The sequence below is a fragment of the Bos indicus genome, chromosome 24, assembly GCF_029378745.1.
Source record: "Bos indicus isolate NIAB-ARS_2022 breed Sahiwal x Tharparkar chromosome 24, NIAB-ARS_B.indTharparkar_mat_pri_1.0, whole genome shotgun sequence".
Taxonomy (NCBI): Eukaryota; Metazoa; Chordata; class Mammalia; order Artiodactyla; family Bovidae; genus Bos; species Bos indicus.
In genome coordinates this window covers 11,264,749-11,291,804 of record NC_091783.1, presented here as the reverse complement: position 1 = coordinate 11,291,804, position 27,056 = coordinate 11,264,749, and the positions used below count along the sequence as shown (strand labels likewise).

Here is a 27,056-nt window from a genome sequence, read left to right as displayed (position 1 = left end):
AATAGTGCATTATTTAAAAACATGGAACAGAAAAAAAAAGTTTACAGAAGGGCTTTTGGAAATGTGAAAAAATGTTTGAAGATTTCAGTTTCTTGAGCAACAAGCCTTATAAGTTTGTAAAGTGCTTTAAGAAGGATTCTTTTTTTTTGCCTTTTATTTTTTTATTTTTGTGTGTGTGTGATTCCATTTATTTTTATTTTTAATTTTATTTATAAACTTTACAATATTGTATTAGTTTTGCCAAATATCAAAATGAATCTGCCACAGGTATACATGTGTTCCCCATCCTGAACCCTCCTCCCTCCTCCCTCCCCTACCCTCCCTTTGGGTCGTCCCAGTGCACCAGCCCCAAGCATCCAGTACCGTACATCGAACCTGGACTGGTGACTCGTTTCATACATGATATTATACATGTTTCAATGCTATTCTCCCAAATCTCCCCACCCTCTCCCTCTGCCACAGAGTCCATAAGACTGATCTATACATTGGTGTCTCTTTTGCTGTCTCGTACACAGGGTTATTGTTACCATCTTTCTAAATTCCATATATATGCGTTAGTATACTGTATTGGTGTTTTTCTTTCTGGCTTACTTCACTCTGTATAATAAGAAGGATTTAATCTAAAACCAAGGAGTGACACTTCTGTATGTGTATGTGTGTATATACACGTGTGCACATGCATCTATATTTGTGTGTATTTCAGTGTTACACATCTAATCAGTTTGCGCCTGGCATACATATAAATTAGTAAAATAATTTCATCTGAGACTCTATCCTTTCTACATGGTCTTTTTATATTTTTTAAAAATTAATTTTTATTACAGTATATCTGCTTTATTTTACATGGTATTCGTAACCAGATAGTTTGTGTCTTAGATGCTCAGTCATATCCGACTCTTACAACCCCACAAACTGTAGCCCACCAGGCTTCTCTGTCCATGGAATTCTCCAGGCAAGAATACTGGAGTGGATTGCCATTCCCTTCTCCAGAAGTCAAATAGATTACTAATGTAATAAAAACTGCTCCCTATTTAGTGTTGTGTAGTTTGGAGAAGGCAATGGCACCCCACTCCAGTACTTTTGCCTGGAAAATCTCAAGGATGGAGGAGCCTGGTGGGCTGCAGTCCATGGGGTCGCTAAGAGTCGGAGACGGCTGAACGACTTCACTTTCTCTTTTCACTTTCATGCATTGGAGAAGGAAATGGCAACCCACTCCAGTGTTCTTGCCTGGAGAGTCCCAGGGACGGGGGAGCCTGGTGGGCTGCCGTCTCTGGGGTCGCACAGAGTCGGACACGACTGAAGTGACTTAGCAGCAGCAGCAGCAGCAGCAGTTTGTAAATCACTTTTCTTTTAATATATTATCTCACTTGAGTCTCACAGAAGCTCTTTGAGACTGGGGCACAATTATCATTAGTTAACTTCTTTATGGGGGGAAATTAAAGCTGAAAGAAAGTTCTACAGGTAAGTAATAAGCAATGGGGCCCTGCCTTGACCCCCAGCATTCTGCTCACAGACCATGTGGCCCTCTCACTGTTGATCACTGTTCATTTAAACTCATGCCAGACGTTCCACTAGAATTCTTAGGGGCCATGTTAAGGGATCTAATATATAATAATAATTTAGTGTTTACTCTGGGATCCTGTTAGCAAATTCATAATTTGTTTACAATATGACAGAATTACTGGGAAAGCAGATACAGCTTAACTAGTTTGGACTCCTTCTGGGCTAATAGTTGTATGTGTGGTCAGTCGCTCAGTCGTGTCTGACTCTTTGTGACCCTGAGGACTGTAGTCCACCAGGCTCCTCTGTCCATGGGATTCTCCAGGCAAGAATACTCAAGTGGGTTGCCATGCCCTCCTCCCGGGGATCTTCCTCGTCTCTTGTGTCTCGTGCATTGGCAGGTGGATTCTTTACCACTAGCCCCCCCTGGGAACCCTGCATAGTTGTCTGTATGCTCCAGTTCTCCTCATCCTTGTCTGTTTCTCTTTGGCCTTTATTTTAAATTGATTTTGCTGAGTTTTAATTCAGTGGCATTTGACTGAAAAGCCGTTCTCTGTTTAGTACACTAATTTGTTTATATGGCACTGGATATTGAGTTTTGAAAATGACATTAACTGTTTTGTGGGGGTCTGTTAGCCAGTTTTCCTAAGTGCTCCTGAGGCTGACATTCTTTGTGTGAGAAAATGGCTTTTAGAAGTTCCGGCTGCATTCCACGGAGCACCAGGGTGTTTGCTCGGCCAATGCATTCTCTAGAGTGGCCAAACATATGGAAGACATCTTAAGAGAACTGGAAAAAACAAAAGACACAGAAAAGGGAAAGGAAGGGTTTTCTGGTTTCTATCCTCTAGAGAACTGAATTGATGTGCCCTCTGGGCTCAAAAGGAAGTCAGTGTCTGTAGAGTACAGTGTAAGGAATCGAATACCTCAGCCTTAAAAAAGCTCTGGTGTTACCCCTTCGAGAAGCTTGTAGGTAAAACAGTAGGCAGTATTCCACCCTACGGCTGTGTGTCATTTATATTTTAGTTTTCTTGCTTTGTATTAAAAAGCAAGTACATACAATGCAGATGGGAGAATATGTGTATCTTCTTCCTCAGGGGATAAGCATAGGAATAAGATTGTATTCTGGAATGATACATTTTTCCAGCTTTGTGGCAGCAGTGTTGCATTGTAATCTTGTAGCTCTGGGCCCTGCAGAGCTGTGGATAAGAGAGCATTCTTCACTATTTTCATACCCTATTTCCAGAGGCTCTCTCATCTGTGCAGACTGATTCTGTTTGACCTGTACCAAAACTCAGCTATTTACTGATTTCTATTACAATAAAATATGTAAGCATTTTTTTAAAAAAACTATGAACAGTATTAAAAAAATTATTACATTTAAGTGAAGCCATGGGAGGAGGCATGCCTTTCAACACTGCCGTGAACCCGTCCTCGTCTGAAACTCTGTCCTTGGCTAACCCATGTCTGAGACCCTCCTTGAATGGTTTAATAGCTTTCCCTTCCTCCCTGAATCATCCAGCTTCTGGTTTTTCTTTCCCTTTCATGTATACCGAGGGATTTAACAATTATTCTTCACAACTTGAGTGTTTGTAAGGAAGGAAGGGGTGGGTGTCTCAGTTTCCATCCCACAAAGTTTTGAGACTTTTTTTTCGCATAAGTATGCGCATGCTAAGAGTTGACTCATTGGAAAAGACTCTGATGCTGGGAGGGATTGGGGGCAAGAGGAGAAGGGGACGACAGAGGATGAGATGGCTGGATGGCATCACTGACTCGATGGATGTGAGTCTGAGTGAACTCCGGGAATTGGTGATGGACAGGGAGGCCTGGCGTGCTGCAATTCATGGGGTCACAAAGAGTCAGACACGACTGAGCGACTGATCTGATCTCTGATGCGCATGTAGGTGGCTCGAGTGGGGAAGAACCCACCTGCCCGTGCAGGAGACCTAATGATGAGGGTTTGATTCCTGGGTGGGGAAGATCCCCTGAAGGAGGGCATGGCAACCCACTCGAGTATTCTTGCCTGGAGAATCCCATAGACAGAGGAGCCTGGCAGGCTACAGTCCATAGGGTCTCAAAGAGTTGGACACCACTGAAGTGAGTTAGCACTCACACATGAGAAATTACAGTGAATATACTTATTTTCATGTAATTATTAAAAAAAATATTTTTCACTGCATTAAAATCCTGTCTAACAGTTTTAGTCCAGTCTATAGATTGGTCCTGCAAGAATTAGACAAGGTTTTTGCTGATGGTGGTAATGATAAACTGCTTACAACATTTGATCACACTACTTGTCACCAGAGGAGACTGTCACTCAGCGGGATTGCAACGGAGACTTGATTTTGTAAAGAAAGTAAAAATAAGATCGTCTTAAAAGATGTTCTGGAGAAAATGCATGCCTTGGCGGTACTAAACAAAATCCTGTCACTTATTGAAGCTGGTGGCACTGTTTTCTCGAGTAACATAATATTCAATGCATCATGTGCTCTTTTCATTTTTACTTGACGTGCCTTGATTTTCATGTTAGATAAATGCAAAATAGGAATAATTTTGGTATGAAATCTGATGGATTTGATTGTAGAAAGCCTTAGGCAATGTGTTCTTGTCTGTTGCATTCCAGGGCAGAAGGGGGTTGGTGTAGGAGATTATGGGAGAATTACAAATAGGAAATAGAGAAGAACCAAAGAACAGCATATTCTCTCAATTACAAGATGCATTCCCCCCACCCCTACATTTTGCCTCGTACAAATAAGGACATCTTAAAATGATAACATACAGATTTCTTGTTCTTTTGTGGCAGAATACGTGATTATGGTGCACCTTATGGTCATTGAGCTTATGCCACGGTAGACCTTGATGCTAAACTGGTCTTTACTTTGGAAAGTATTGGAAGCCATGCATGATCTTGAGCTGGAGAGCAATGAGACTGTTAATGTTCTATAAGATGCAGGGGACAATCACCTAATAATAATATGTGTTAGAGATGTTTTAAGAGGGGAGACTTGTTGAGAGTCTGTACATTTTGGGGATGGTGTGATTTGCTTCACTGTTAATGTGTGTGAGAAATAATGAAATCCTGATTCAGGGCAGTGATGGGCGAGGTAGAGACAATAGTAGGGGTGGCTCTTGAGGTGGATAGGCCATGGTGGATAGGTCTGGTCTGTCATGCGCTCTTAACTACTGTTAACATTTTGGAATACTTTCTTAGTTTTATAGTTGTATTTATATAGTGATTGTGTAACCATAATATATAATCTTTTGGATGCTTAGCATTTTCCATGATATTTCTCATCTACTGTGAACTTTTTTCTAAAAATCCTTCAAAAGCATTATTGAATGGATGCATAAAAGATACATGATTGAATGTTTAAATTATTTTCAGTCTTTGCCATATTAAAGGGAATGATTCAGTGGAATGCTTGTATGTAGATCTTTTCATGAATGATGGTTTTCTTAAGATAGACTACAATAAGCAGAATTAGTTAAATATTTAAAGCTCTCAAAAAAAAAAAACATTGGGAGTTGACAACTGTTTGGGGGTGGGGCTGAAAGGATCAGGAGGCATGGGGGCTTGGGGCAAGAAAAGCTCAGAAATTCAGTAGCTATAAACTGACATTTTGCCTTACTAATAGTTGGTTTTTTGTATCGGGGAATACAAGAATCTAAGATCTTTCAGGTCATTCAACTCTTATGATGGGAGGTGAGGAGCGGGCAGCGTGATGTAGATGAGATTCAGTAAAACACAGACTTTGCTGCTGGCAAGATCTCAGAGTGAAATTTGACCCTTTTAGGTAAGTTTAGACACAGCACTTAATCCTATTCAATAACACTTTCCTTCTGTGTAAAATTAGGCCAATAATGCCCAGTGCAGAAGTTTGTTAGGAGAATTAAAGGCCCTTTGGCCATGTGTCTGGCACATAATTACACTCAGTAAATATTAGCTCTCACTGTTAGCATTTGAATAAGAGAGCTATAAAACAATATGTGAAGCAGGGCGGATAGAAGTCAGGGTTGCACATATAAAGCGATAAAGTAAGTATTCAGTTCAGTTGCTCAGTCGTGTCTGACTCTTTGCAGCCCCATGGACCGCAGCATGCCAGGCCTCCCTGTCCATCCCCAACTCCCAGAGTTTACTCAAACTCCTGTCCATTGAGTCAGTGATGCCATCCAACCATCTTATCCTCTGTTGTCCCCTTCTCCTGCCCTCAATCTTTCCCAGCATCAGGGTCTTTTCAAATGAATCAGCTCTTCGCATCAGATGGCCAAAGTATTTGAGTTTCAGCTTCAACATCAGCCCTTCCAATGAACACTCAGGACTGATCTCCTTTAGGATGCACTGGTTGGATCTCCTTGCAGTCTAAAGTAAGTGTAAGAATACACAGAAAGGAATAGAGGATACAGTATTTAACAGAAGTAATGGGGTTTTGAGTTAGTCTGGATCTGATTGTCAGCAGGAAATTTTTCTGTCATTCCTTCTCCTTGATTAAAATGGTCTCTTTTCACATAGTATTGCAATCCAGAACCCACTGGTCGGCCACAGTGGTTACTAATAATTGTTTTATGTTTGACATGTAACCATACATGTTTATTCTGGTATGGACTTCTTTTTTATTTAAATCACAGATAATATATAAAAAAAAGGAGATTCAGTGGCACTTTTAAAATTAATTTTTTGGATCAGTAGCAAAGGAAGTTTTTAACAAAAGCAACATAGAAAACTGGGGGGAAATGCCCACCCCTAATGATGCCCTCCAGAAGGGTTTCCTTGTATTAATATCCCTCAGTAGCAGGCTTCTACCAGAAAATTATTATCATCACAGCACTGCTGCAAGGAGTTTGGGGTGATTCAAATTGAAATAGAATAATACATCTAATCCACATACCTGTAATGTGATGTGATGAAACCCAGAGAAAATGTGTAACATTTTAAGCCTCAAAGAGAGCAAATGGGTTTTCTTAGTGTGTATATTTGTAAGTGATACTAATTGAATTTGTGCATAAGATATCAGACAAATTGTAAGTATTATTAACAACACTTCCTTTAGCATATGCACCCCTTCCTGACAGTTGTGTTTAGGTTAGCAAACTGTGTAACGTTACTTTCTGTAAGCTCGGGACATAGATTTTTAAAATAAAAAAACTAGTTCTGTTGAGTTCGTTTAACCAAATTGCAAGCTGAGGTCAGGAGAAAGAAATTTCCCTCTCCCCTTATAGGTTCTTCTGGCTGGCGTAAGCACTAAATTCATATGAGACAGATTGACAGGAGAAAATCAGACAAATCTGAAATAGAGGGGAGAAACCCGGAAGAACTTGCCACAAGGGCTAAACCCCTCACCCTAACTACCATCTTCAGTTAAAGGCAAAAGAGGATGTTGAAGGTAGTGGTTTGGGACTTCAAAGGGGAGAACTTTTCCATAAACATGCGTGTTTGGTGAGCAGATGTTTGCTGGGCCAGGCAGAAGGGCTGGGGTATACAGTGGTCTTTGGACCCCAGGTCCCATCGAGCTCCCCCCACCACACACCCACCTCATTCTTTGCAGGCATGTTTGGTTATAGCTGTACTGGGGGAGCAGACCCCCTATCTGAATTGTTTTAGGCAGTTAGAGGACAGGTCAAAGTTTCTTCCTGAGTCTTTTAGAGAAACTTTGGGCTGCCAAGTTTTTCTCCTCTACGTTCCTATAGCTTTATTACCTTTATTATATTTCTTTAAAGACACTTACCTCTAGGGCATTAAACACAAATCCAGACTCAGCAGCAGAAGGGTAAGGCATCCCTTGGTTGCCTTGGGTGCTGAGAAGGCTCACAAGAGACTTGACTTTCCTCATTTATTTTTAAATGATAATGTTATTTAGAGCAGGAAAAAATGTCTTCTCCTTAGGTCACCTGAGTCAGAATATAGCCTTGTTATTTCTTACACCTGCTGTGTTTCCCATGAGACAATTACATACCCTGTGGAGGGTCCTGACTTGGAAAATGGGTGTGTTTTTTTATTTAGGAAGATTTTGTGTTTGTTGAAATAAATCCAGGAATTCTTTGAAGGCAAATTATTGCCTCAGCTCTGCAGACATGCTTATTTTTGCTTTTTTATCTAATTAATGAACCTGTGTGCCTTTTCAAGATGATGTCATTAGTCAAATGGAAGAATATTTTCCTCAGCTTCTTCTGTATTCCTTTCTTCCCTTTTGGTGTGTGAATCTTAGATTGGGTGTATAATAGCATGGTCTGGAGATCTTTTAAAAGTAATAATAATGATAAAGCCCATGGGCACATACTCTGATCGAACTATTCTGTGGTGTGTGGGTGGGTGTGTGTGTGTGCGCACACAGTCGTGTCCGACTCTTTGCCACCCCATGGACTATAGCCCGCCAGGCTCCTCTGTCCATGGCATTATCCCGGCAAGGATGCTGGCTGCTGCTGCTGCTAAGTCGCTTCAGTCGTGTCCAACTCTGTGCAACCCCATGGACAGCAGCCCACCAGGATCCTCTGTCCACAGGATTCTCTAGACAAGAATACTGGAGTGGGTTGCTGTTTCCTTCTCCAATTCTGTGGTGGGTCTAGGTGTCTCACCACCTGGGTGAAGAGAAGATGCTTGCCCTGGGTGTGGAGAACTTGAGAGGCTTGTGTAAGAAGAAGCATATCGAGCTTTGGCTCCTGGGCTCAGTGAGTTAAGGCCCTTCTGCATCTTCCTGTTTTCCAAATAAAAAACCCCCCACGAGAATCCTCCTTACCCTTGTGACTGGTTCATTCACACGTGTGAAGTGTCTAGAAATTAAAGGGTTTGGGAGCAGGGGAAAAATAAGAGTGTTTCAGGTGTGGACGGAAGGAAACGAGTGCCATTCTGCCCGGGGAAATGTCTTTTAAGAACTGTGCCTCCTGCAGCTTCTTCCTAGTGGCTTCCCCTTCTGGTCTCCGTGTGCGCATCTCTCACCAAATTGTGCAAATGTGCTTCTCGCCCACCTGTGCCCCTGCCAGAAGAGGCCTGGGGTGTGTGAGCACAGATGTCCTCAGAGAGCCAAGCTCTGCCACTCATTAGTCGTTGAGTGAGTTACCTGCGTCCGGGGAACAGACGCTAAGTCAGGGATATCCGTGCCTTTCAGGGATGTATTGGAGTGGTTTTCACAATCAAAATTGGTAATGAAGGGAGGGAGGCAGGGCTGGGCAGCGGGAGGGGGTGAACTGCGGTGCAGTTGCAACCTGGAAGGGGGCTAGTCTCTGGGGATGTGTGCAGCTGGCAAGGCTCTTCAAAGTCGACCTGGATCAGGGGAGCAGGGGGAGCTTGAAATCAGCCTGTCATTGCCTGGGGGATGCCTCCGAGAAAGAAGTATTACCTTCAGTAAACTGGCTCTCTTTGCTGTTTTTTGCAATTTGCCAGATTCGTAAATATCCCCCAGGTGAGTGACAGTTTTGGGGAAGAATTTAGCTGAGAAGCATCAGCGCCTGGCACTCCCAGCATTTCCTGGGGTCAGGTAGGAAGTGGACCTGGGAGGTCAGTGCCATGACACCTCATGATGACAGCCAGAGGGGTCCCCACCCATGGCTTGAGGTCATCAGTTCAGGGGGCAGCTCCTATAGCACATATTTGAGCTCTTTTCTTGGTGGGATTTACAGGAAGGTCAGTAAGATGAACTACAGCCCCTGATGCTGTAGGTGGTCTTCAGGTTCCAATCAGTATGCACCATTTTCCTCTCATCACCCAGCCTGCCTCAGGCTGAGGTTCCTGCACTTGTCCTTGTAGCATCAAAATGAGGCAAGAGAGTATCGGGAGTCACCCAAGCGCCCAGATGCTGAGCCTGTTCTTCCTGTCTCCATTGTGTAACAGAAGGCTGCCTCCTGCTGGTGGTCAAGATGAATTACACCTACCAGGATGCAACGCTTCTCTTTGTGCCTTGGTCCCTTGGTCCCCGGAGTCCTGGGACAAGGCAGAGAGCACTTGGAACCTGGTGGAATCACCTCGCTCTTGAAACAGAAGCATCAGTAGGAACGAGGATAACACGGGCATTCCCACTATAATTCTAGTTCCTGGTCTTGTGTATTCTACTTGCCCCAGGAAGCTCTGTGGTGTTTAAGGAGGCATCTCCCTCCAACAGAGGGTGTTTTCCTACCGCAAGTGATAAGGGCTGAGAGAGACTGACTCCAGCACTTCCAGTAGTTGAATTGGGTGCTGCAGCCCAGCCTTTGGCATGAAGTGGGATGGGATGGGGGTGACCCACTGTGGATCCCCTGGAGGGGAGTCTCAGGTGTGAGAAGAACCTCTGAGGTTTGAAATCATGTGTTTTCTTTCCACTCCCAGTTTGTTTGCTTTGCTGTTGTTCAGTGGCTGAGTTGAGTCCGACTCTGCGGTATTTCTGATATTTTTATCATAAGCATATGGCAGATGAAATTGTTAATTTTTTTGAGTAGACATTCAGTGTTTCTGTGGGAAAATTCTGCTCAACCTCCACTTCAAGAAGCAAAATTTAAAGTCATCCTCCTGAGAAGAGAGCTGAACCCTTCCAAGGGTTCAGCTCTCTAACTGTTTCTGTTTTGTGACTTGGCATTTAGGCGGGAGCCAACAAGTGGAGAACACTGTGCTCTCACAATGAAATTAGGTGACAAGGAGTTTTGATCAGTAAGAAGCTGACTCCAGGCAGATTTTTTTTTTTCAGTTGGTTGAAAGGTATGGATGCGTGTCCTGGAGACAGCAACCGAGAGATGATGAGATGTGTGCCGTGGAGCTTTCTCTAGGGAGTAGCATGTAGCATATGGGATGAAAATGCTTCTCTGAGTTGCTTTCACTCAGTCCCTGGTGAAAAAGGCAGGGCTCTTCACATGAAGCTCTGAGTAACCACGCCATAGTCATGAGCGTGGAACTTTTTCAAACTAAAGCAAGATCTCCCCCACTAAGGAAGGCAGGTACTTCAACAGTACAGCTCTATGTGGATGTACACGTATGGATAGAAAGTGGCATTTTATGAAATACTTACAAATGCATTACTTCATTTTATCCTCACTTCAGGGTTTAAGGCTAAGTGGACACTGAGGATGCTGATTGGTTGTTGCTGTTGTTCCGTCACCAAATCATGTTTGACTCTTTGCAACTCCATGGACTGCAGCCTCCAGGCTTCTCTGTCCCTCAGCATCTCCCGGAGTTTGCCCAAGCTCATGTCCAATGAATCAGTGATGCCATCCAATCATCTCCTGTTGCCCCTTCTCCTCTAGCCTTCTATCTTTCCCAGCATCAGGGTCTTTTCCAGTGAGTCAGCTCTTCACATCAGGTGGCCAAAGTACGGAAGCTTCAACTTTAGCATCAGTCCTTTCAATGAATATTCGGGGTTGATTTCCTTTAGGATTGATTGGTTTGATCTCCTTGCTGTCCAAGGTACTCTCAAGAGTCTTTTCCAGCACCACATTTTGAAAGCATCAATTCTTCAGCTCTCTGCCTTCTTTATTATGTAGCTCTTATAAATGCACATGACTACTGGAAAGACTGTAGCCTTGACTGATCTATAAGTAGCAATAAACTGGAATTTAGGTTCGATCAAGGCAGCAAGATAGCATATTGAAAAGCAGAGACATTACTTTGCCAACAAAGATCCATCTAGTCAAGGCTATGGTTTTTCCAGTAGTCATGTATGGATATGAGAGTTGGACTATAAAGAAAGCTGAGCACTGAAGAATTGATGCTTTTGAATTGTGGTGTTGGAGAAGACTCTTGAGAGTCCCTTGGACTGCAAGGAGATCCAATCAGTCCATTCTAAAGGAGATTAAGTCCTGGGTGTTCACTGCAAGCGGAGAAGGCAGTGGCACCCCACTCCAGTACTCTTGCCTGGAAAATCCCATGGACAGAGGAGCCTGGTAGGCTGCAGTCCATGGGGTCGCTAAGAGTCGGACTGGACTGAGCGACTTCACTTTCACTTTTCACTTTCATGCATTGGAGAAGGAAATGGCAACCCACTCCAGAATTCTTGCCTGGAGAATCCCAGGGACGGGGGAGCCTGGTGGGCTGCCGTGTATGGGGTCGCACAGAGTCGGACACGACTGAAGTGACTTAGCAGCAGCAGCAGCAGTAGCAGTTCATTGCAAGGACTGATGTTGAAGCTGAAACTCCAGTACTTTGGCCACCTGATGCAAAGAGCTGACTGATTTGAAAAGATCCTGATGCTGGGAAAGATTGAGGGCAGGCGGAGAAGGGGATGACAGAGGATGAGATGGTTGGATGGCATCAGTGACTCAATGGGTGTGAGTTTGAGTAAACTCTGGGAGTTGGTGATGGACAGGGAGGCCTGGTGTGCTGCAGTCCATGGGGTTGCAAAGAGTTGGATATGACTGAGCAACTAAATTGAACTGAAGACAACAAGATAAGATTCAGTAGACATACCTCTGGCTCCTTTGCCTGGACCTAGCTGTTGATACCACTCTGCTGCTTAATATGGACTGAGACCCCAGAATGAATGAATGTTGCCACTGCATTAGGGCAAACTTTTCCTGAGGATAAAAATTCATAGTAGTCCTTCCTTTTTAAAATACACTGGTTTTTTTTTTCCTTTTAAAAACTGTTCTAGGGAATTTTAATCTTTCCTAAATACTTCTGTATCATATTCTTTTCCTTTATTTCTTTGTGAGTGTGTGAGTGAAGGTCACTCAGTCATGTCCAACTCTTTCCAATCTCATGGATTATACAGTCCATGGAATTCACCAGGCCAGAATACTGGGGTGGGTAGCCTTTCCCTTCTCCAGGGGATCTTCCCAACCCAGGGATTGAACTCAGGTCTCCCACATTGCAGGCGGATTCTATGCCAGCTGAGCCACAAGGGAAGCACAAGAATACTGGAATGGGTAGCCTATCCCTTTTCCAGCAGATCTTCCTGACCCAGGAATTGAACTTGGGTCTCCTGCATTGCAGGTGGATTCTTTACCAACTGAGCCATCAGGGAAGCCCTTTATGTGTAGTAATGAAGGGCTTCCCAGGTGGCGCTAGTGGTAAAGAACCCGCCAGCCAATGTAGGAGACATAAGAGCCATGGGTTCGATCCCTGGGTCGGGAGATGCACTGGAGAAGAAAATGACAACCCACTTCAGTGTTCTTGCCTGGGGAATCCCACAGACAGAGGAGCCTGGTGGGCTGTAGTCCATAGCATTGCAAAGAGTTGGACACAAATGAGGCGAGTTAGCATGCATGCACATAGTAATTAATACCTATACTTCTTAAACCACGAATGTTCCTCAAAGATGCTTCACAAGAAAATTGTGTTCCATTACCTGGATCACAATGATAATTATAAATTAGGAATACTTCAACCAGAAAAAAATATGACTCTTGTACTTGTTTTCATTTGTAATATTTCTTCAACAGCTTGATAATTACATCGTATCCAGTGGTAAGTGGAAAATATCTATTTAAAAGCATAATGAGAAAAGAAAACTTGAATGTAATGTGTATATTCAAGCAGTTTTTTCCCCTGCCAATTATTGTTTAAATCTGCCCTCCATACTTATTATTTTAACCTTGTGAAAGTTTAGCAAAAGTAAACTGCATGAGTTCTAACAATCTGTAACACAGTTTTAAACTTAAAAAAAAAAAACTAGAATAAGTAAATCAGAAGTAGAAAATTTACCTTAGAAATCTTTTGCCTAATGTTCAATATATAAATCATTCTCTGATGGATTACCATGCCGTTCAAAGGAACATATGCATATTTTGTGTTCAGCCATCATTACTCCATTTTTGTGTACAAATGTAGCAGCATAAACTTTTGTTTCTATAATATGCATTTTGTGTTTTTTTTTGTATTCAAAAATTCATTACAGAAAAATTATAACATCAATTATAGTTAATTATAATGTTAAACATAACATTAATTATTTCCATCATTGTATTTCGTCATTGAGAATCACAGAGGCTTTCTTTTTTAGTTTTATATTTTTAGTGTCAAAACTTTCATGATAAACATTATCTTTCATGATAAACAGTCTCAGTTTCATCTTATGACTATATTGGTCTTTTTTTGATATGAAAGTATAATGTTTTCAAAAGCAATACATTAATAAGTACAGTCCTGACATTATAGTAATTTATTAATCTTACCCTTCTACATCATCTCAAGTAGTTGTAACAATTGTTCAATGAAGTTCAAGTGCAGGTATTTTATAGAGGAGGGGAACCAGGAGAGTAAAGACAAGATCAACAGTTAGGTCAGAAAACAAGCAGAGCGGAACATGTTCATAGAGGGAAGAAAAGTGGGTCAGTATATTGAATTGATTTTTTTACCTCAGTAGATTGAGGAATATTTTCCATTTTCAGATGGATCACAGTGATAGATCAAGTAGTTTATATCAGGTCCTAGTTGATTAAATAAATGCAAGAAAAATGTCAGAATGCAGTGCATTGATCTGTTGTTGTTCTTTATAATCTTAAATTGAAAACATAGTGTAGTTGCTCAGTGGTGTTCAACTCTTTGCAACCCCATGAACTATAGCCCACCAGGCTCCTCTGTCCCTGGAATTCTCCAGGGAAGAATAATGGAGGAGGTTGCCATTCCCTTCTCCAGGAGATCTTCCTGACCCAGGGATCGAACCCGGGTCTCCCGCATTGCAGGCAGATTCTTTAATCAAGAACATGGTATTCTGCCATCTGAGAACGTCCAACGGTCTATAAAGCCTCTTTATGGGTCTGTGTCTGTGTGGAGAACTGTATAAGACTTACGGAAGCAAGAATAAGAAAGCGTGCCTGTCCCTGCAGGACTCTGTCTCTTGGGGAACACAAAGGTATCAATGTGCAAGTGTTACCCTGGGCATAGAAACAAGGTTTCTGAATTCCCTCTCCCTGGTTTCAGAGGATTAGCCAGAACAAACCAGAGATATGGGCTGTTTTTTGTTTAGTTTCTATTCTTTCTACTTAATGCTATTAAGACTTAAAAGCATAGAAATGGAAATAAAACAGGCACTACTTTTTCACAAAGTGAATTATAAATTTACAAAATTTACTACAATAGTTTGTTAAGTATGTGGAATATGATGATAAAGCGAACCCAGCTCTTAGGGTGGGAACACAACGAAACCAGATTTTCAATAGAAAGCAGAATTAAAGGCGTTTTGTCAGAGAAATGCAAACAACATGTCTTGTGGGGAAAATAGGATTGTTAAAATTTCAGTAAAAGGGAGCTTTCGTTATGTCGAGCTGGGTGTCAGATGCTGGGTGAGATGATGGAGGCCGGATCTGTAAAGGGATGGACCTGATCTCTCTGCTCTGGCCACAGTGACTGATCCCAGGTGCCTGGGGCGTAGAGAGCCCTCTGGGATGTGGGAAAGGGACACTCGGGGATGGCCTGTGGCCATGTGGAGCTCTGTGCTTAAGATCTGGGGTTAAACCCAGAGACCATGGGAAGCAATTAGATGTATTTGATGAGGGCTGTGACATATCCTATACTGTACTTCGGTATAGTTTTAGGAAGATCATTGCTGACATACAGTGTAGCAGTGTAGATGATATGAGTTATTCAAAGTGAAGAGTAGCTGGGGAGTTTTGTTATAGCCTAGGTGGAAGATTTTAAGATTCCAAGTTGGGATTATTGTTCAGAAAGACTGAAGAAAGGGTTGATGTGTACAGGCGATGAGTACGAAATTCGATTGAGTGGGGGATGATGGAGGCCTAGTGGATTATTATTATTGTTTTTTAGCTGAAGAATAATTGCTTTACCATGTTGTCTTGGTTTCTGCTCTGCAGTGTGAATCAGCTCTGTGTATACATACATGCCTCCCCACACCCCTCCAGGTCATCACAGAGCACTGGGCTGAGCTTCCTCTGCTAGACAGCAGCTTCCCACTAGCTCTCTGTTTTACACATGGTAGTGTATCTATGCCAGTGTTCCTCTCTCAACTCGCCCCATCTTCTCCTCATAGTGGATTATTAAACACATTATACTTGAGGCGCATGTGAAGTGTGCCTTGCGTCCTGGCCTGGGTAGATTATGATGGACTCCAACAGTTTCATATTTCTTACATTGTTACCAAACACAGTAGTGACACGGGGACACGGGATTCGCGTCATACTTGGTTCACCTTCCTGCTTATTTGGTTGCCTTATCATGAGCTGGACTCAGCTAAGAGATGTGTGCTCCTCACTGTGTGTACTCATTTGCCAAAAAAAGAAAAATGTAAATATTTACTTTTGGAGCCACAGCAAATATTTTGAAAAAGATATAGAGATGCAGACAGTAAAAATGAGTTTTTTTTCTGGTGATGAATCAAGATTTTGTTATTTAGATGAATCAAAAGATGAGGTTTACGGGGATATTGGCAAATGAAATAGGCAAAACATCATGAGTTCTACTCTGCTCCAAATAGAGTGCAGATCTTTGTTTTTTATGGTGTTTTTCATTTATTGCTAATTTGTTCACTTACCATATTGGGACCATAGACATTTCTTTTTTCCTGGCCACAGGTCTTCACTGTAGAGTGTCCTACTCTAGTCTGTAATAGTCATTTACAAAGACTGTGCAGCCGTGTTTATGTGTGTGTGGAGGGGGCGGGGGGACTGCACTGATAGATTGCCATTCAGTAGTTTCTCAGCATTTTTCTTTGCTGGGCATGCTTATTCAGCACAGAAAGGTAGTAGTTTTTCCTAACAGCATGGGTTTCACTTCACCTATTAAGGTTAGTATAGTGGGCGAAGCCTCACAGATTTAGTGTGTGAATCACTGATAATTTCGTCTCCATCTTAATGTTTCCTAGTTGATCATTTACTTTCAACAGTAGATGCCTCTACTAACCTCGCAAGGACACCGGGTTAGACTTAGAGTGTTTTTATGCTTCTGAATTTTGGCAGTGGTTACAAGTCTAGTGATAGTCCCAGCTAGGAGAAAAATGTCAGTGATGGGGAGAGTGATGGATTTCAGGGCTCCTGCAGTGGATGGATGTGTGTGTGAGTGAGAGGTTGGTGATGGTGGTGGCAGTTAGAGGTAGAAGAAAAGAATGCTGATCCTTGAATGACTGGGAAAACAAGCAATATGAACCGTTTTTACCTTTGAGCTCTTTCGCTCTCAGTAATGGAGAACAACTAACGGTATTGTATAATGTCAAATATGGCATCAGAGCTCAGGCTGAAGGTCATTTTTGGTCATTTCCTTTATGGAAAGGAAGGCGTCCTCCCTTACCTGAATACCCCAGGAATATTGGATCACCATGCAGTGAAGGTGGCCGTCAGTTGATAGGAATTAGTTAAATGAATCACAAGGGCTGGTCCCGGGAATGGGAGCCCATACCTTTGATTAAGATGCAGCCTGGGTATTACTTATGTATTCACATGGTCAGAAGCTCTTTCTAATATTTCACACTACCATCAGCAGAGAGCCTCTGTTGACCCAGAGAGGAACAGATGAGGCAAGGAGGGGTTGAGAGTGTGGCTGTGAGAGGTGTGTGCAGCTGGGGACTCTGCTTTGGGCTCGTGCTTAGTCACTTTAGTCGTGTTTGACTCTTTGCGACTCCATGGACTGTAGCCCGCTAGGCTCCTCTGTCCATGGGATTCTCCAGGCAAGAATGCTGGAGTGGGCAGCCATTCGCTTCTCCAGGGGATCTTCCCAACCCAGGGATTGAACCTGCGTCTCCTGCATTGACAGACGGATCCTTTACGCTGAGCCACCAGGGGAGCCCCGCTTTATTCTCACCTGTCATCTTTTGTCTCTGGACTCAGGCCTTTGTGTTGTTGAGTGTGGTGGAGTCTACTGCTGTTCTGTGGTGTCAGAAAGGTCCCTTCTGGCACGTTGTGAAGTGTGTTGATGTAAACCCCTGGAAGCATTGAGCATCTTTAAGATCTAGAGGGGCGATCTGGTAGGGGCGGGTTGCTTTATTCTGCCCTGAGTTGAGTTCTCCTTTGTAGCAGCTTTTAATGTCCTCCCCTCACAAGACACAGCCCGTGCCCCAGAGGCAGGATGCCAGTGCAGGAGTAGAGGATGGGCTTTCCACCAGCCTGACATTTTCATACTCCTGTGCATGCTGTGTGCTGAGTCCCTTCAGTCGTGTCCAGCTCTTTGCAACCCCATGGACTGTAGCCCACCAGGCTCCTCTGTCCATGGAATTTTCCAGGCAAGAAAACTGGAGTAGGTTGCCATGCCCTCCTGCAGGGGATCTTCCGGACCTGGGATCAAACCCACATCTCTCATGCCTCCTGCATTTGCAACTTCTTTACCACTAATGCCACCTGTAGGGATGTAGCTGCGGAGTTGGCCACGTGACCTCAGGCCTTTCTCTACCTCAGTTTCCTCATCTGTTAAAAGGATGATGAAGTCAGTCAGTGTGAGCCTGGGATGGGTTACTCTGTAGAGAATATTAACAGTGGTTCCTGGAACACAGGGAGTACTCAATAAGTCAAACTTGAGGGATTTTTAGCTTGCCTCATACAAGCTGTTATATATGTATGTAATAGACACCCTGAGAATGACTTAAGAAAATTAAATAATTCATTATATTTCAAGAACACATCTTCTCCATATGCTGGATAATCTTGCTGCACAGTGATTCACTCGCTAATGCCACTCTGAACAAAGCTAAATTAAAACTTTTGGCAGAAATTAATTTTTTGTATCATTTTGTCCTGGCTGAAAACTACAGAAATGAAAGGATGAATCAGGTACTTAAGTATTCCGAAGCCGAGTATAAACACAGCTGTTACAGTGCAATGGAAGGATCACTCAGAGAAATTCATGGTACAAATGTAGTATTCTCAACAGCTAAAGATGGAAATGGACTGGGTACCCACTTGCCTGAATAGTTTCCCATATCCTATATTTTTCGCACTTTGTCTTTTTCTTGCAATGGCAGGTGGATTCTTACAATGAATCCACTCAGTGGATTCCACCGAGCCACCTGGGAAGCCCCATACACCTTGTCTTTTAAAGAGTGCTAACATAGTTCCGCAGGGCAGCCTTGCTATTTGGTAAATTGGGTTTTCGCCTTTGTATTATTTGCAGTCCAGAATCACAGCATTTCCTGAGGATGAAAGATTGTTGAAATTCTGGATTGGGTGCTGCATTTCTCAGGTTATGAAGTTCAGGGAAAGATGTAATTATTTCCGAGTTTCCTCAGGTTCCTCTGTTCGACATAATGTTCTGACATACACAGAAGGGACAGCTCCAGATATGAAATGCAAATCAGTAGGGGCTGCCCCTGCAGCCAGAGCCGGGGTTAATCATGCAAATCTAATGCAGTGCTTGGTATTTCAAGAAAGGTTTTAGTTGAAGTCTCAAGCACATATTGATTTAAAATTCCTACTTCAGAGAGCAGTGTAATTTTTTTTTTCCAGCTTCAAATTTTAAAATATAGAACAGGATTTGGAGACCCATTTAGTGACTGGACAGCCATCCATACTTAATAATCATGAGAAGTTGTGGGGGTGCAAGGGAAGGGTACCCGAAAAGGATGTGATGATTTCTAAGCATTTTACTTAATGTATTAGATCTAAACTTACTCATGTGCTCGAATAAGTCCTTTTGCTTGGAGTAAGATTGAATTGACTGGTTGTACAAGTTTACTGACTATCTGCTCTGGTCAGGGAAGATGGCTAAAACTGGCAAGGACACACAGCGAGTTTCTAACTTTGGGAATGATAAAAATTCCTTTGGAAGTGAGGCTGGGTACCAGAAGAAATGCAATTGTCTTGCTCACAAGTGCAAGCTGACACATTCTAAATAGCCTTTTTCACTGTGCACAATACAGGTCCGCTTATCTTTCCAAGAACAATAAAATTTCATGTGCTGCTGCCTGACATTAGAATTATTTTTACATATCTCCATATCGCTGACTCTCTTGTAAGTTAATCTCATCTCACATGAATTTTTCACCAGCTTCACTCTGATGTTGATAAAGGAGATGGTTCCATCAAATACATCTTGTCAGGCGAAGGGGCAAGTTCCATTTTCATTATTGATGAGAACACTGGGGATATTCATGCTACCAAGAGGCTGGATCGCGAGGAGCAAGCCTACTACACGCTTCGAGCCCAGGCGTTGGACCGGCTCACCAACAAGCCCGTGGAACCCGAGTCTGAGTTCGTCATCAAGATTCAGGACATCAACGACAACGAACCCAAATTCTTGGATGGCCCGTACACGGCAGGGGTTCCCGAAATGTCACCTGTGGGTGAGTAAGCGCAAGTTGGTCTGACACTATCTGATTTGGGGAGGTTTGTGTTTAAAATTAAATCATCATAAGTACCGGAAAAAGAATCACATTAATATTTGTATAGAAATTACTATTTTGAGTGAGGGAATGTTTGAGCTGTGTTAGTAGCCAGTGTCTAAATTCTGCTTTTTGACACATTATTTTATTTGTATGGAAATTCTTCTTTTATACTGCTCAGTGTCTTCAAGAAATTACCTAGGTCTTATCATCCCTTTTCAATTTAATATTTAAAATTAAAAAATGAGAGAATCCCCTGGCAGACCAGTGGTTAGAATTCAGTGCTTTCACTGACCAGACCCTGGGTTTGATCCTTGATAGGGGAACTAAGATCCCACGGGCTGTGTGGTATAGCTCACCAACCACCACCCACCTCAAAAAAAAATTAAAATTATGCTTAAGAGGTTAAAAAAAAAAAAAAACCTTCCAAATAAACTTAGTATCAAACTAAAAAAAAAAAAAAAATTCCAGACACATCCTTGTGATGATTTAGTTTTCTTTCTCCCCATGTTAGGATAATAATGTGCTATTCTAAGCATGTCTCTAGGGCCAGGGTATTGGGTAGACTATCAGTGTAGCCAGGCTAACATTTAGTCTATCTCTTGTAGAGTGTGCTTCAGCCCATAAATGTCCATTCACCTGCCACCACTAATCTTTTTGTAATTTCTCCAGAAATTTAGATGCATGAGAATTTATACTCAAATGTATACTGTTTATAATGATGGTAAGGTGATGCTCAGTGTGAGATATATAAAAGAATAATGAAGGCTGTTTTACCAAAAGGCCTTCTGACCATTGCCCCATGACTGGAAAAATAGAAAGTAGATTACCTTTAGTATATACTGTATTTCAAATGCTATTAAATTCCACTTGTTTAGCTATCTTTGAAATAGTTTTCAGCCAGTATGTAACTTAGATATGGATGATCTTACAAGATAATAAAAAAAAAAATATGAAGCTGGAACAGAGACCCGTTGATTTATATATTTTATTTCCTATTGTTTATGGTATTGAAGGAGGAAGTTTATTTAAAATAATAATGGAATCGCTTCTCGGCCTTTTGGCTAAGATCAAGTGTAGTATCTGTTCTTATCAGTTTAATATCTGATACGTCCTCTGTCCGAGGACAGTATATTAAATGGATTTTTGGAGCAGGGAGTTGGAATGGGAGCTTGCTCCGTCCACTCCACGCATCGACCTGGTATTGCAGTACTTCCAGGAACGGTGCACCAAAAGAAAAAATAAAAAAAAAAAAAAAAATAATGGAACTTGTATTTTTACACCTATTTCAACTGAGGTCTTTAACTTGAAAGTTTTGTATATATGTGCTTAGTCGTGTCTGACTCTTTGAGACCCCAGGGACTGTAGCCCAGGTTCTTCTGTCCATGGGATTTCTCAGTCAAGAATACTGGCACGGGTTGCCATTTCCTACTCAAAGGTATCTTCCTGACCCAGGGATTGAACCTATGTCTCTTGTTTCTCTTGCATTGGCTGGCAGGTTCTTAACCACTGTGCTACCTGGGAAACCCTGAAAATTTTACCAATGTGGTATAATACTTGACTGATTGTGATTTGTTTTATTTTATTGATTGTGATTTGTTTTACTGGAAATAAAGGTCATTGCATTCATTCCAGCTTTTCATCTGTACATCCGCTCTGCAGGGAACTGGAATTGCAAAGATGTGTATTACATGTACCCTTTAGGGAAATCACAATTTAGTGACCCTGAATTTCTGTTCCTATCAGATGGGAAAGGGAACAGTATTTTGGGACTGTGATTCTAGCCGCTGAAGAAATAACTGAAAATGAACCAAGGGTGCTTGTGGTCAGGAAAAGTTCTGAACCACAGTGGCAGCAGCTGCCTGTAATTGTCTTCTGTGTAAACATTCTTTGACCACACAGGCTTATTCACACCCTCTCAATACCACCCACACCTTCAGAATGCTTCCTGCTGCTCTCATTTAATGACAGAAACAACAACAACTGTGATGACAGCAACAATAACAAGATTTGGGAGGTTTTAGAGAAAAGAGTAGGCACACTGTCCTCCCGAGAAGTAGTAATGTTTAGAGAAACAGGAGGTTTTGAGGTGTGTGTAAGCAATTCATGCTACAATTCTCCGGGGCATTTTTGGTATTTTTTGTGGGCTTGATAAGGCTTTCCTTTCCTAAGTAGAAGATAGCAGTGCAAATTGGATTAATGCGTGCTTTTTGTCCCAGAGGTTGAAGAACGCGCTGTAGTTTTAGTTCCAATGGTACCACTCTGATATCAAACAAGATGACTATTATACACATGTGTAAGTTATTTTAGTTATTTGATCGATTACAGCAAGCTCAGGACTTTTTAGAAAATGAGTCTCAAATGTCTTCAGGATTTATTAGACAGGGAGAGAGTTCACTGGATTAAAAATCCAAACTTGAGCTAAGCACAGTAAATGCTTATATAAAACATATCCTGTGGATTTATCATGACTCTGTTTATCAAAGTGTTTACTTGTAGCCAAATAGTTATAAAGTTATAATAGCCACTAAATAGTGTGGTATATACAACACAAGTCCTCTATGTTTATTATTCAGGGCTATTTTTTTGTTGTTCATTGTATACTAACATATTATAAGATTTGAGACCCTCATAGTCCCCTAGGATTGCTTATTTGTTGCCAGAAAAGCATAAATAAGCACAAGAATGGGTGTGTGTGTCTGTATGACTATATTTGTGTGTCATAAATTATTTAATAAACACTTCAGAAAAAAAATTCCTGGTGAATTCCCTGGTGGCTCAGATGGTAAAGCGTCTGCCTACAATGCGGGAGACCCGGGTTCAATCCCTGGGTCGGGAAGATTTCCTGGAGAAGGAAATGGCAACCCACTCCAGTATTCTTGCCTGAAAAATCCCATAGACGGTGGAACCTGGTAGGCTACAGTCCATGGGGTCGCAAAGAGTCGGACACGACTGAGCAACTTCACTTTCAGAAAAAAAATACATGCAACAAAATTTACTGAGGTATAGTTTTCATTATTTTGTTGCAAGTTGTTTTCCAACGAAGTAGGAAATGGTTACTTAAGCATATCACCAGAGTAAATATTGCTGTAAAGATGGTGAATTATAGAGGAAATTGAGAATATAAAAATCATTGATTCTAACATTTTAAGATAGTCAAAATCTAGTTGTTAAAAAGATTTTTAAATATATATCATTCACCATTTGGTCCTACCAAGCAGCCACATGGCACAATCTCCTAAGTCTACTAAATAAAAAAATAAATCTTCAGAATTTAAAAAATGACACTCACAATTTTTACCCAATTTGAAAGGAAATGGAATCAGTTAGGGAAATCATAATGTGGAAAAGAGAATAGATTTATAGTAAGATCAGCATTTAATGACTTATTTAAGAAATTTTGAAAGGAAGATCTACATAGGAATAGATCTAAAACAGATGTTAGATGAAAAATGCCATGTTTTCAAGAATTTATTAGAAACCAACTTGAGCCTTGAATGAATACATAAAGAAAGGGAGTTGTCCCATGCCCATTAACTAGGACATATATGCTAAAATATCCTGTGCTTACATATTTAAAGTAAGCAAATGTGCATAGCTAATATTTTTTAAGATGAGATTCCAAGTGGAAATGAAAACAACAGATCACACTAAATGCTTTCTATCTGGAACAAGTGAATGCATAGTGAAAGGAAGAAGTAATACAACATTCTATCATACAAAATGTAGAAAAGCAACCAGTGTTGTGATTTTTCAGGTTATCATCTTTTTTCTCCTTTGGGAGGGTTTGGTTTCAGTGTTCATTTCATGCTTTTGTTATAAGTCAATTAGTGAATTAGTTGTTTTCATAAAAAACTACTAAGAGAGTAGCCACCTAATATCCAGTTAAATGTACCAATCAAATATTCTTTATTAACTTACTCAGTTACTGAAGTTTCCATTTCTGTTGCTGCAGCAGTAGGGTTGCCCCATGATTTGAGTGTCAAGGTGCTAGAATCTGTCATGCTGCTTTTTAGACTGTGATTGAGACTTAGAGGTTGCTCTTGTAGACCTTGATGGATGAGATGCCTAAAAGTTGAAACCAATTCTGAGAATATATCCCTGTCTAACTTGGCATTGTCAGTCCTATTTTTTTTAACCAACATCTTTTCGTGTCCCTTAAGTATTTCTGAGGAATTACCATTTATCATCTTTTGGAATTTGTCTTAGACACAAAAACGTATCCATTTTTCACATCCCTGAGAAAAAGAAAAATGAAAACTGGAAAGCATCTTTATATCTTTACATTAATCTAGCATCTTTAGTGTTTGGTGGTTTCTCTTGTTTTATGGCATTTGGGAGTTTTTAACTGATTGATGTTGGATTGTCATGTAGGGACCTCAGTGGTACAGGTGACCGCGACGGATGCTGACGACCCTACATACGGCAACAGTGCTCGAGTGGTCTACAGCATCCTTCAGGGGCAGCCATACTTCTCAGTGGAGCCCAAAACAGGTAAACATTGACATGTGACTCTCCTTGTAAAGTCATTATTTCTTTCTTGGCATAGAATTAATAATAGTTATTTTGATTCAATGTAGTTGAAACTGATGACACTCTATTTTTATTGTGCGTTTCTCAAAATGTGTACCATGGTAATAAACAGCATATTATTTATAGAGCCATTAGCACCTTTTAAAAATATTTTACTACACCGATCAGAATTTCTATCAAAATTAAGCAAAATATGAGTTATTGAAAAGTTTTTCAGCTGGTGTCTCTTGACTCTATAAGAAAACGTTGAATATTTACCTCTGCAATGTTTCAATTTGTTTTCTTTAATTAACTCACATAGGAATTACACACAGTAGAATTTTAAATCTTCAGCAAAATCTCCCTGCCATGGAGTAGAATATATAGTAGTTACAGCTTCTCCTTCCAGAGGCTGGTTTTCTCAGGGAAATTAGTTGAAACATAACAATTAGGATGATGATCTGCTAAATCAAAAACTAAATTAAATGACTTTTTTTCATTTTAGAAGAAAAAAAAATATGGGTTGCAAAACTGCCTGGATAGAAAATGTGGTTGTTTGGCTAGATGTTCTGTTTCACTTTGAAGATGAAATGGTTTACATTCAGTAAGGCTATAATTTGGAGCACTGTTTTCTTGGTTATAAAATAATATTTTATCTATTATGCTTCTCTGGCTGTTGGTATAGGGCAGTGTGGGTGGGTGTGAGCCATTGCTTTTCTTCACCACTGAAAAAATCCAAAATTTCTCTGTATTTTAGTAATTTTATCTTTATCATGGAGAAGAATGCCTCTTCAAATAGCCAAGTTTATGATCTTGAATCACTGATGATACTTATGATCCTAAATGAATATTTTAATGCCATTCACCACCCCGTTTTCCATATTATAAAAATGGCAGTATTCATTCATTCTCAAATCACTGTGTGGCGGGGTACCTATTTTAAATGTCTTTTGAGAATGACAGCTGTAATGTGCAAAAACAGACGAATTCAAGGCCAGCTCATCATTCATTAGAATGTTCACAGAGGCTGCATTGCGTGTTTTATACCAGTGTTGTGATGAAGTTTGGAAGCTGCCTGAAGAGTCTGACAGAGGAGAAATAGTTCTGATGGAGCAAGTATTGAAGGGGAAGTAAATGAAAGTATCTGCTTTATGATCTGAATCCTGTGAATGTAAAGTTGTGCTCTGATTTAATGATAGATCTGAGAACCTCAATTCAGACACCCACCTGTTCCCTTATATATCTACTCTGCAGCCTAGAAAGACATTGACAAGCCTCTGACAATTTGCTCACAAATTATACACCTCTCGCGTTATATAACTGGTCCAAAACTAGCATGTACTAATCCCAAGGGCTAAATATTTTGTTGCTACTAGTGACTGGCTTGTGATTTTAGCTTTGCTGTAAGATAATAGGTGTCCCATAGGCCCTGTGTAGGTAAAACCTCACCTGTGGGCAGCTGGACAGTAGTCTATATCCTGGCATCACATGATTAGAACTTCAAACATCATTTTAACTTTCAATCTCAAGGACCGTGTATTAGAGGAGATAAGCTTTTTGTTTAATTTTGTTTTGTTAGTTTTTAATTCTCTAGTCATGGTAATCATTGGGACTTCTGTTTCTCTAGTCATCAGTGCAGAGATATTAAAGGACTATAGAGAATGCATTTTTTTCCAAAAAAATCTGTTTTTCTGACAAAAATGAATGGAAAATTTCATACCTTACACACACGAAGAGCCACATAGAGTTTGAGGTAGTCTTCCTTAGTTGATGTATGATCCTTATCTATGTGAGAAAAAACATTATTTTCCATATCTTTAGATATCAGTGTTTTTGAGAAGCATGTAAAACTTTAGACAGGAAAAATGCTGAAAATAATGCCAGATCAAGATTATGTAAAATAGGCCTAGGAAATCACTATTAAATATATCTCTGAAAGTTTAACTTTTAATTTCTTTTTTAAAAAAGGAATAATATTAGTCATATTACCCATTATTATTTATTAACCACATGTCATTAACTTAGCCTGACTAAAATTTCTGAGCATGTATTTCTTCTGTAGCTCTACTTACAGGCCAGATGACCAGAGGATAAGTGTGTTTTCTACCTTAATTTTTCTGTCCACAAAACAAGAATGTGAATAGCTGCAAAAAACAATGTTGACAGTTCAACAAGCAAAGAGAATGGACCTAGGAACATGATGATGTAGCCTCAAAAGGACCATTCAGCTTCCCATCACCTGTCTTCATAATGGCCCCCAATTTACTGGGAGATTGAGGATTATTCTAATGTGTTTATCTGGTCCAAAACCTGCAAGCACACAGATCACATTTTTCAATGTTTCATATATGGCAGGACTGGCTACATGATGTGCTGTTTGAAATGATACTGCAGGCTTCCTGTTCTAACATTAGTAAGATTTCCAATGCCATTAGCAGAGCAGAAACCAAACACAGGGCCAGTGTGACTGCACAGAACACCAAAGCTGTAGTCCTTGGGAAGTGGTTGGAGAGTTAAATACCATTTAGGATTTCTGTGTTAAACCTGGAGGTGTGACTACATGGTGCCGGCATCATGCATTGCATGCATCCTTGGTCTGTCCTAGTTTTAGGTAAGAACTACATTCATAACAGCGGGCTTCCCTAATGGCTCAGCTGGTAAAGAATCCGCCTGCAATGCAGGAGGAGACCAGTTCGATTCCTGGGTTGGGAAGATCCCGCTGGAGAAGGGATAGGCTACCCACTCCAGTATTTTTGGGCTTCCCTTGTGGCTCTGCTGGTAAAGAATCCTCCCGCAATGCGGGAGACCTGGGTTCGATCCCTGGGTTGGGAAGATCTCCTGGAGAAGGGAAAGGCTATCCACTCCACTATTCTGGCCTGGAGAATGGCCTGGAGA

General features: G+C 41.1%; 1 protein-coding gene and 1 non-coding gene across 2 annotated transcripts in view; both read left to right on the top strand.

Annotated features, from left to right (window-relative positions):
• CDH7 (cadherin 7) overlaps positions 1–27,056 on the top strand; it is a 149,247-nt gene that overhangs the window by 49,249 nt on the left and 72,942 nt on the right. Inside the window, exons 3-4 of the mRNA XM_019987011.2 lie at positions 19,316–19,610; positions 24,024–24,143. Of these exons, the coding sequence (XP_019842570.2) occupies positions 19,316–19,610; positions 24,024–24,143 (415 nt within the window). The remainder of the gene's footprint in view (positions 1–19,315; positions 19,611–24,023; positions 24,144–27,056) is intronic.
• LOC139179523 (U2 spliceosomal RNA) lies at positions 20,694–20,884 on the top strand. Its single transcript, XR_011563895.1, has one exon. It is a non-coding gene; the product is annotated as a U2 spliceosomal RNA (small nuclear RNA).